Source organism: Rosa chinensis, chromosome 6 (assembly GCF_002994745.2).
Source record: "Rosa chinensis cultivar Old Blush chromosome 6, RchiOBHm-V2, whole genome shotgun sequence".
Lineage (NCBI taxonomy): Eukaryota > Viridiplantae > Streptophyta > Magnoliopsida > Rosales > Rosaceae > Rosa > Rosa chinensis.
The window spans coordinates 32877361-32888663 of record NC_037093.1 but is presented as its reverse complement, the minus strand read 5'-3'; the positions used below and the strand labels follow the sequence as shown (position 1 = coordinate 32888663).

Sequence of the window (11303 nt, the reverse complement as noted above, 5' to 3'; positions counted from 1 at the left end):
GGTTACTTGACCTAGTGGTAATAGGGTTTAATTAGAAGAATCTAGAGATTATCTTTCCTTGTATGATTCAGACTCTATGCATTATAATCCTCTATATAAAGAGGCACCTATTATCAATGAGAATATACAACAAATTCCTCTCAATTTCAGTTTCTCTACAACAAAAAGTGCATTTTTATGAGTGCGCCTCCTAATTTAATTTATGAACCTCCTCTTCTTCCAACCTTTTTACCAATAAGTTGACGATGATCTCCAATGACCACTCTCTCTCTTCCACAACAATGACCAATTGGCTGCTCATACACTCTCAATAAATTTAATTTTTTATCAGCCTAAATTGATTAAAAATTTTCATTTCTGTAATCATGTTCCCAATCGGATAAAGCTTATTCTTCATGTATAAACATTGCCAATTATATAAGTTTATTAAGTTACTGATGTCCATTAATTTCATAGTTTAATTAAGAGAAAAACAGTAGACTTGGCATTTGTTTTCGACATTAGTTATTGGTCGAGCCACCATCAACTTAATTAACACTTGGCACCTTCAAGTAAGTAAACGTGCCATAAAATTAATACAACACTACCCCTTCAAAAAACAAATTGATACGAAAGTAGAAGAAAACCTTCTAACAACGCAAACATCTATCGTTGGCCTTCTATCGCACTCAATTGTGAATTTGTGATAGGAGATGTTAACGGGGATATCTTCTCATAGTGGGTTTGTATTTGATGGCGTGGTTGCTTTGTTCCATCATAAGCATCTCTTTATCCTTATGATCTGCACTCAACGGTTTGAATTGCTCTGATAATCGAATTCGGTTCGTATTTGGATTATAGGATTTCATTTGCACTTCATTTCCTATAGCTTTGGATATCAAAACAAAATTATTGGCAGATTTAGGTCAGACTCGGATCAAATCGAATTCATTCACAGGTTTTCTAGTACTTGGAAAGTAAAAGACTGAAGAGGTACACAGACTAATTTAGAGCATCATTAGAAACTAAACATACACAAGCAACAAGCACCATGTCCTTGACATGTTTGATTCTAAGATTAATGGCTGTAACTAGATAATAAGCAAATATGAGTTACATTCTTCAGTGAGAGCTTTCTTCCAAATATGATTAGAGGAGAATGTCATGCACCTAACTTCCCTATGTTACAACTAATTTTTCTTACGATGACGTTTGCGATCGCCAGATCTATGGCTCGCATGGTGCTTATTGCGTCTCCTTCTAGATTCTTTGTTATCTTCAGAAGAATCCGTCACCTCATCAGAGCTATTGGAGTGCCTCCTATACCCTGATTGGCTGCTACCTCGTGATCTTTTTCCACTGTCACGTTCACCAATGCTGTTTACAGATTGTCTCCTGGAATTACGGTGTTTTGAACTAGTTACCTCTCTAGATTCATAATGTTCTGCCTTGCCAACTTTATCATCATAGTACAATTTAGATTCAAACTCACTTGATTCATCCCTTCCTTTGTATTGACCCGCCCCGCGAGATTCATGGCTTTCTGAACTTCCTGCCTTTCCTTCAGAATTATGTTTTTCCACGCAACCAGGTTCAGGTTCCCAGCGATCCTGTTTGTCAATCTGCACATCAGTGGCACATCTCGTATTATCTTGATCCAAAATGCAGGGCGCAGGGGTTCCATACGATTTCAAAATTTTAACAGGGGAATCTGCTTCCTTTATCTTTAAACTCAAATGACCCTTATTGTGTTTCAGATCTTGTGCCAGGGCTCGATCACCATCTGATTTATCTGCCACTTTTATCCCAGTGTTTTGATCGTTTGCTAGCATGACTAGAGTCTTTTTCTGCATCTTTGTCCAACATTTCTTCACTCAATTCAGCAGTACAAGACCTGGCGGAACTTTCCTGTTGCTTTAAGCTATTAGAAGCATTGCCAATATGCACCAAGCTTTTCCTTATTATATGGGGCTCATCACCTTTCCTGTTGCTGTCCGACCACTCTCCATCTGAATCATGAGCTTTACTCTTACGTTCCTTGTGATTATCTGCATATCTCGCTTTCCTCTTGTGTCCTGAACTTCTCCTGCAGTCATGGTATGATTCTCTGTCTCTAGTTGACCAATCTCCACCAACTTCATGAACTTTTTTCTCACAATCACCGTAATCATGATGCACTCCTGCTTTTCGTCGTTGGCTTGAGCTTTTCCTGGTGCTACCATGCTCAGTTACCCTGCTCTGTCCCCTCTTCAATAAATGCCCATCGGAATCAGTTTCATAGGTTTTGTTCTTGTGGTCTCCGTTTTCTTGTCTTGCGCTTTTCCTTCTGTGACCATGGTATATATCTCTATCCGTATCTCCATCCATATGCAACAATTCTCCATCAGATTCAATACAATACTTCCTGTTCTTCCTGTGATTGAAGTCCTTCAAGTAAGCGTTCTCTTCACCTGAAGGTCTATGGTGGCCGGTGCCCTTCGGAGCATTATTTTCATTGTCGTATCTTCTACTAGAACCAGTAAAACTTGAGCAACTCCCATCTCTAGAACTAGATCTTTGCACAACAAACCTGCCATGAAATGGAACCTCTGAGAACCTATCTATGAGCAAAAGAGGAATAAATACAAGCTAAAGCAGATAAAAACACTCCCCAACTGATATACTCATTTGCATTGCCAGCAATATAGAAGCATTCATACAAATAACTAGAAGTTCCAAGGAAGCTATAGTATGTTCACCGTACCAAGAAGTTTTGTTGGTGCCCATTCTCAAAACCTTGAGCCGGACCAGCTGGTAGTATATGGGCCAACTATTATTCATATTCTAATGACTACATAAACTAGATTTTACACACACTAGACTACGCAATCAATAACACTGTTAAAAGTACAGCATACCTCTGTGAATCCGTCATTGACTTCTTGCTAGAGTTCCTCAGCTGTCCAGAGTTATCCTCCATCATCTGTTTCTCGTATGCATCAGAATAACCAAATAATGCAACCATCTTTTCCACCCAATATTTTTGGGGTGGTCTATCACTATCAGCCCATTCATAGTCTCCACCAGGATTGCGGAAACAGTGGATAAAATTGCATGTCCTACCACGGGAACATGTCTGCAAGATGTAATGAGAAAGATTATCCACAGGATAACAGTAAGGCATAACAAATAACACATGATTCTAATGTTTGGAAACAAGTCCTGTAAAGTCTTATTCAATCTAACAAGCAAGACCAAATTTAACAGCGAAAGAGTAATATGAAAGGGACCAGCTGTACCTTGTACCTCGACTTCACATATTCCCCACATATGGCAACCTTCCATCTCGTCACATTGATGAAGTCACAACTTATCTGTCAAATACCATAACTGGATCAACAGAACTTTACCAAATCCCATCACAGAAAGTCATTCGTTTAAATAAGAAAGCAGACAAGACAAATGCAAAATTCTGTTACACAACCTGACAGCATAGTACTAAAACATAAATTGATTGAAAATTTGATAATATCAAATAAGCATCAAGACGTGTGATTTTCATATGTCAATCTGTAGGTATTGAGAAAACATCCTGGAACACCAACACTCAACCCAACCTGGAATATGGTTGCCACCCGTTGCATGTTTTATGAATAAAACTGCACTGGCCAGCCTGGCCGAATCTTAAAAGTTGGCACATAGCATTGTCCCATGTCCTATTGCAAAGTTGAATATTTTTGAAACAATAAGGGTACCACAGTGCTTTCAATTGCTTTATGCAACCATAATTAACTTCAGGTAAACCATACTGTTAACTGTAGAAGTGCAACTTGTGAAAATATTTTAAAACTCAAGGGTTGTTGTTGCAATTAAACCCTTGCAATCCCAATAACTGAGTAAACCCTTATAACATTGAGCATAAATTCTCCTAAAGGAGCAAAAGAATATCAATCCGAAACATAAAACAAATGCTACAGCCACCATCTTACAACAAAAGGGGAATACAAATGCCCTTCCATGCTTGCTGGTATGAAGGCATTTCCTTCGTCTTAAACAAGATTCTTACCCAATCCTCCTCTCTAAACAACTGATAACAGATTAACAGCAATATATTCCCCCAAGCAATAGATATATGTAAACCTGAGGAAAGAAGCTTTCCTTGTGCCTCTAAATTCATAACATTCCAGTTCCTACAGATTTTTGAAATGAAAATGATGCCCCCCTTCCATGGTCTCCTAATATTCAACCTAGTTTTATCCTTGCAGTAAAGCCCAAAGTACAATAGAACTTGAATCTACAATCCCTGGAAATGGCAACTTCCACACTGATTGAACCTAATATTCAACCTAGTATGTGCTGTACGGAAGGAAAACAAAGATGCATCTAGCAAATAGCATAGGCATTGGGGCTTCCTCAGAATCTCCATACCAAAAGAGAGCAGCTTTAGGATGCAACTCAGAACACAAATTCTGAATTACTGATCAGCGATTGAGAGATGCATGCACTAACAAGCAAACTGACTGAAACAGCCTGCCTCGTTGAAAATAACCACAACCATGTGGGAAGGAGGTGGGACGTCATTGATTAAGCTGATAGCCAGCTGTCATTAGAGACAAGTAAACAGCTAGGTTTTGAAGATATGTTGTAGGTGCTTCTTCATTAAAAGCATCAACAAATCAAAACGCAGACTTTGGTCTCTGTTCATTCATCACAGCCCCATAAGCATTTGTTTTTTATTTTATTTTATTTTTTTATTTTGGATTTACTCATAAAGTCTTAGGCATTTCCTCAAAAACCAAAGCAATGTAATACCTGCTTCCCAGCAAAGTAGCGACCATTGATAAATTGATGCGCCACCAAAGCTGACTCCAGTGCATTGTACTGTACGTACACATTTCCCCGCAAGTGGGGTGCACCATTTATGCACACCTGACATAGACATGAACGGGTAAGTGATCTTCTGAAGCTGTGGGATGTCTAAATGACAACTTGTCATCCTAAGATTGAAAATAGGGTGGTGGCGATACAGAGGTGATCTCAAAATTAAATGAAGCTGTCAAGAACCTTGAAATTTATAATTTCTCCAAACTTCAAGAACTTTGTATGAACATCCTCATAAAATTCTTCATAACAGCGCTCAATTTCTTCATCAGTGTACTGAAAAGAGAGAAGAAATATATTATACTAAATTTTGCCACGATGCACAGAGCTGAGCCATACATCCTCCATCAAGACAGACATCAAGAGATTTAATCGGTCATGTCTACAGATATTAAGAATGACTGTTCAGTTTTACTTTTTTCTTTTTTTGAAAAAAAAATTTCAACTTTGCACTGTGAAAAGATGCAAGTGAATTTCAAATTTACTTACTAAAGTATATGTCTATTAAACAAAGTAGAAACAAATTCATTCATACCTTGAATCTAAAGAATCACAGGGGACAAAGCTAGAGTTCCCTTCATCCCTTATGGTTCTAACTGCCAACTTAAAGATACAATTATACAAGAAAAAAATCTACAGCTAACTCGTGATGCATTGTCATGGCAGTAATTAGAACCAATAGGGTATATATTAATACAGCTGATAAACTCCACAGCTCCTCCACATTAAAAATGTTTGTCACATGCACTAAAAAAAAAAAAAAGACTAATCAACTCAAGACTTTTGACAAATAATAAAGACCATAATTCTCAGTGAACTTACATAGCTTATCCAAACCAATTCTACAAAATGTACACTTCACTAAACATTCTGTGAATTAAAGTAGCTTATCCAAACCATGAGATAACTCACGGTTGATCCACACATTTAGACTCAACTATAAAACTATATAAGTTTAGAAATATAAGCAAGATAACTGATTCCAGTTCCTTATAATGGTTAAACATAACTTCATGTGACATAAAGTATCAACAAGCTATTTACATTCTTCTCAATCTGATCATGGAAAACTAACTAATATCTCTGTAATAAGCAGATGAACTGGGTTATAGACATGAAAGCATAAGAACTCAATGGGACCTATCCCCTCTTTCCTTGTCTGATTTGAGGGGGATCCCATTGAGTTCTTAATAATATTTCTTTGCATAAATGTTTCAAAAAAATCCACATTTTCTTATGATTGATGTTTTGATTCGAATAAAGAAGATTGTGCGTTTCTTTTAAGATAGTTCCTTAATCTTTTGATTTCATTTTCCCTTTCCATTTAACATCACTACAGTAATGGAAGAGCTAATTGCAGTCACGTACTTCTTAAAGTTGCCGCCAACATTCCAAACTGTGGGATGTCAGAATTGATATAGGATAGACAGCTCCAATAACCCCAGAACAGATATATTGCCCAATGACTGATAGTAGTTAAGGAGCAAAAGTTGTAATACAGTAAACTCATGCACTTAAGAAACAATTGAAAACTTTAATGAGAAACAAATCTCAAATACAGATACTCAATTAGAAGTAGCATATGATATCTTAATGACAAACAGAAAATCAGGATAAGAACCATATCATCACTTTAACAGTACAGCTTTCTTGTACCTCGGCTCCTTTTTAATTGACAAAACTTAATATATTCTTTCAAGAAAATCTTTCAATATTTTTTTTCAATCAATAAAATCCTTCAAAATTAGAACATCTTAAACTGTACAAGATATGATTGTTTCTTCTTTGTTTTTCTATAAGAGACAGCTTGTATTGATAATTGAAGATAAGCATAGTACGATAAGGTGGACGGTATAATGTAGTTACACTTACTGTACAGTAGCAGAAAAATGAAAATACATACATATATATAATTATACATATGTATATGTATAACTATTACAATTAATTATACATGCATGCATAATCCATACAATAATTATACATCAATTATATCTAGCAATGGTTTGTATGGAGATTACAACCATTGGTAGATACATGCATAAATGCACACAGTTGTTTATGTACAACAAAAGTGAAAAGAAGAAATAAACAAGGAAGTGAAGCTTATAAGGAAGATGGTAATAAGACTAAGGAAACTAATCGATACACCATAGCAAGTTAAAGATAGCAAGAAGGATATACTAGGCATAATATCTTTAATTCAGTACAATCCAGGCTGAAAACCTGAATCTCCACCAAAGTGAACTCGCAATGAATCTGATTGCTTAAGTCAAAGAAGAAGAGTGCCAATCCTTATATGAAAAGAAGGAAAACTGAACTAAACTACAGCATTGAACTAAGACACATGGTATGCAATCAAATACAAATCCAAAAAGATAACATGTCAAAAAGAATGATAAACCAGTCCATACTCCTCAATACATCAACATGCCACAGAGAAAGAAGAGTTTATTTTATGTTAGATATGCCTCCTCAACAAAGTACATTTAATGGGTAGTATATCTTTTGACGTATAAATTGTCATTCTTTAATAAGGAACTCTATGAGCGGCTTTCAATCATTATGCAGTGACACCACACAAATACACAGATTCATAGATTCAATGAAAGTTCTGAAGGTCTCCAAAGTTATTATCAGGATACAAGAATCACATGCAGGCATGCAGCATTAACAGACCTCGAGCCCCTCATCCTGCTTCCAAGTAAGGCCAGGACCATTGTACATGTTCTTGATAAGCAGTGTGCATGATTTATCCGGGTAAAAATGGACTCTGCTGCAATGCTGACCAAACCGACAAGCTCCAGTTTTCAAATGGAAAGTACAATGATCTTTATCCTGACATGCACATAAGCTCAAAGATTATAGACTATAACCCTCACTGATGAATAAAATTACAGCACCAAAGCACACAATATAAGATAAATTGGCAGAGATATAACAATTACTAAGATAAAGTTGGATAGTATTAACAGACAGAGGGTGAAAGGAGCAAACCTGTTCAGTTCCAAAATGCGGTACTTGTTCAGCCACAGTCTCAATCAGCTGCTGCGCTGATAAAGATGCATTTTTGTAATCATCAAAAGCTTCAGATTGTGGAGGGAGAGGATTTGATGTAGGTCGATCAGAATCCTGTGGAAAAAATGACATCATCTGTCCTTAAGACTATATGGACAAACCCAAAGACCGTAAAGTATTGTGTATTTAATCCATGTTCCAATTGATGTTACACACCTCCTTTATACTTTGCTGGTCTTTATTCCTCTTTGGAACCTTGACTCTTTTCTTCTTGACAAGTACTTCATTTTCCTTCCAGATGATTTCAGCAGGACCCTCTTCTACATACTCCCAGTCATCTTCACCATCATCATTTGCATTTTTGATCTGCAACAAATATCACACTGAAACATAAAAAACCATCCCATCCTCCAGACAATGTGGTTCCACCCAATGCATTCGAATCGAAATTCAGTATGGATAGGATTCTCTCTTACTCCTACCTAGCAAATAATGCTAATCTCAAACATGATATTCGAGTTCTGATGAAATAGTAATTAAGCATCAAAGAACAAAATTTGGAAGTTAAAGTTACGTCTACCACAATCATATGTATTTCAACACAAAACAAGCACTAAATCGAAAACGACCTGTTGCTTGCGAGATAGTTCTTCGTCTTCCAGAGCCTTATTTCTACGCTCCTCTTCTTCGTGTTCGATTCGTTTCTGCTTTCGAATCTCCATGGCTTCAGTCCAAGCTCTCTCTCGCTCCTCAAACATGATCCTCACACTCACGGACCTCTTGGCCTCCTCTTGCTCCATGTTGATAAGCTCTTGCTCTTTGAGAGCGAGTTCCTTCCTCGTCTGCTTCCGCTTCATCTTCTTCATGGCTTTCCTCTTCTCCTTCCGGCTCATCCCCGCCTCTGTTTTAGGCTGAATGCCTCCGTCTCCTTCTTTGTCTGCTGGGGTTTCTGACTCTCCCATAATTCCCAAGCGCTCTTGGTTTCAGAAAGATGCGGGAATAAGGTTTTGGTGAACTAGAAATTTGGCCTGCGCTTTGCTGCGGGAAATTAGAAGAATCAAATACAAAAGAGAACTTATCACACATTATTGAAACAGCAAAATGTAAAGAGAAAATTTTATGAATGGCACCCCAAGTAATGCCCGCTCTGAATTTTAGTACATCAAGTTTCAAAACATAAACTTTGGTACATGAGGTTTCAAAACTGACCTAGTAAACATACATGACGTCAATGACGTCGTTAGTGTCGTGCCACCTGTCGTATTTCAAGGGATAATTTGGTCACTTCAAATTTTTTACTCTGAGCACTCAGCCTTCTCTCTTCTTCTTACTGTGGGCACCTAGCTCTCTCTCTCTCTCTCTCTCTCTCTCTCTCTCTCTCTCTCTTTCTCTCTCTCACACCTGCAGCGTGCAAGTACCACCAGTGACCTTACAACTGACCCCCCGCCAATCAGTCTCCAATCATCACCCATCAACTACACTTCGAATCCAAACACTACAATTCCGATCAAAACAACGCAAACAAATCCGATCAACACTACAATTAACGACCGATCAAAACAACGACTGATAAAAAAATACCCAAAAGCACTACAGAATTGACTTGGGATTCTTCGGAATTGGGTTCGTTGACTGATAAAAATACATTATTGCCCTTAGATAGGGAATTTCAGCTCCCAACACCTCTTCATCATCTTCCTTTGGACGAAATGGATTTTTCTTTGCATCTAAACTTCAACCGATCATGGGAGTGCTAGCAGGATGCGCTTTGTCCATGTTAAATCGCCTGAGCGTCCTTTGGACACACGCAGACTGGTGGATTAGTACTCTACAAACTAGGTGTTCTAGTTCAAGACCTAGACAGAATCAAGTTTTCCCAAGATCCTTCATCTCAAATTCGGATTTCAAGTAGCTCACAGTTTCTCATATTTCATTAAGAGTACCTATTATGTTCATATCATCGACATATACAGCTACAATTGCAAATCCGGACCTTGTTTTCTCTATGAATATGCAAAGGCATAATTCATCGTTCTTATATCCCTTCCTAATCAAGTAGTCACTTAGACAGGTATACCACATCCGCCCGGATTGTTTAAATCCGTAAAGTGAGCGTTTCAACCTAATTGCAAATGCACTCCGTGGTTTAGAGTCACTTGACTTGGATAATGTAAGGCCATCAGACACTTTCTTATATATCTCTGAATCAAGATCCCCATAGAGATATGCAGTAACCACATACATGAGCTACATTTCTAGTCCTTCGGAAACTGCCAGGCTAACTAAGTAGCGGAACGTTATAACATCCATTACGGGAGCGTATGTCTCCTCGTAGTCAATTATAGGGCGTTGTGAGAAACCTTGCACCACAAGGCGAGCCTTGTACCTCAGGACTTCATTCTTCTCATTACGCTTTTCTGACAAAGACCCATTTATGTCCTACAGGCTTTACTCTTGGTGGGGTTAGCTGACAGGACCCGCTCCGGATTTCACCCTGAAATCCGAAGAGGCCCTGCGGGGCCCACTTTAGAAGAAATTCTACCAAAAATTTGACAGAACTTCCCCTAAAAATGGACAACCCAAAACCTGTAGAAAAACATCCACACTTCTAAATCATCCATCCTTATTCTCCTGGAGCCACCCTGCTCCCTATATCACAACATCTCACATCTCTCATTTCATAAACAATTCTGAATTTTAGAATATTAATCTCATAGGTTATCAGAGCAATCTAATATGCAGGCGAACAAGAGAATAGAAAGCAAGATAAATGACCGATGCTCTTATAATGCGGAAGCTATGACAGCTATGCCTCAACCCCAAGTACGCTCGACCTCAAGCTAAACTGGCCTGCAAACTGGGCATTTAAAACCGAAGGGCCCAGGGGAAAACATTTAAAATCTGTTAGAGTGAGTGGACGAAAATTAAGTACTTTCAAATGTATAAGTAAAACTTAATGCTTTCCCAAGTTATTCTCTAAAATCTCGCATGCAGTAACAATCTTGAAAACACTCTTAATCACCCTCTTTACTGAAATCTCAATCACGTAACAAGAACATCTTGAAACCTCTTAAAATCTCATCCTCAATCCTTATAAAAACATCCTTTTCATGAGGCTCGTTTGATGACTAGAAAGGACTGCTGTCTAGTCATCTCATGCCATCTAGGAGGGACTGCCACCCAGATGACGCATCGGAAGGGACTGCCAACCGGAATAGGAGGCGGTGGAGAGAAGGGACTGCCAACTAGCCACAAGTAGTAGACGGGACTGCCGACTAACCACAGGTACTAGACGGGACTGCCGACTAACTACCTCATGTCATCTGGAAGGGACTGCCAACCAGGTGACGCATCGGATGGGACTGCCAACCGAGCTGTAGTCTGGAAGGGACTGCCAACCAGACTATTACCTAGAAGGGACTGCCAACTAGGTAAGATACGCATGC

At 38.3% G+C, this 11303-nt stretch overlaps 1 protein-coding gene across 1 annotated transcript; it reads right to left on the bottom strand.

The window, feature by feature from the left end:
* Positions 1–986: 986 nt before the first annotated feature.
* LOC112169852 (zinc finger CCCH domain-containing protein 5) lies at positions 987–8984 on the bottom strand. The gene is made up of 9 exons (XM_024306910.2): positions 8487–8984; positions 8074–8223; positions 7837–7971; positions 7519–7677; positions 5023–5115; positions 4771–4887; positions 3258–3332; positions 2877–3094; positions 987–2548 (listed from the first exon to the last, which is right to left on the bottom strand). Exons 1-9 carry the CDS (start codon positions 8817–8819, stop codon positions 1768–1770), a joined length of 2061 nt encoding a protein of 686 aa, XP_024162678.1. The 5' UTR covers positions 8820–8984; the 3' UTR covers positions 987–1767.
* Between the last annotated feature and the right edge of the window lie 2319 nt (positions 8985–11303).

What these genes read in the sequence shown, in the direction of transcription:
- LOC112169852 (XM_024306910.2), bottom strand. Translation starts at nt 8,819, where the DNA reads ATGGGAGAGTCAGAAACCCCAGCAGACAAAGAAGGAGACGGAGGCATT. An exon ending in CGCATTTTGGAACTGAACAG is followed by an intron (nt 7,678 to 7,836) that starts GTTTGCTCCTTT and finishes TGTGCATGTCAG; the next exon opens with GATAAAGATCATTGTACTTT. An exon ending in ATGTGAAGTCGAGGTACAAG is followed by an intron (nt 3,095 to 3,257) that starts GTACAGCTGGTC and finishes TACATCTTGCAG; the next exon opens with ACATGTTCCCGTGGTAGGAC.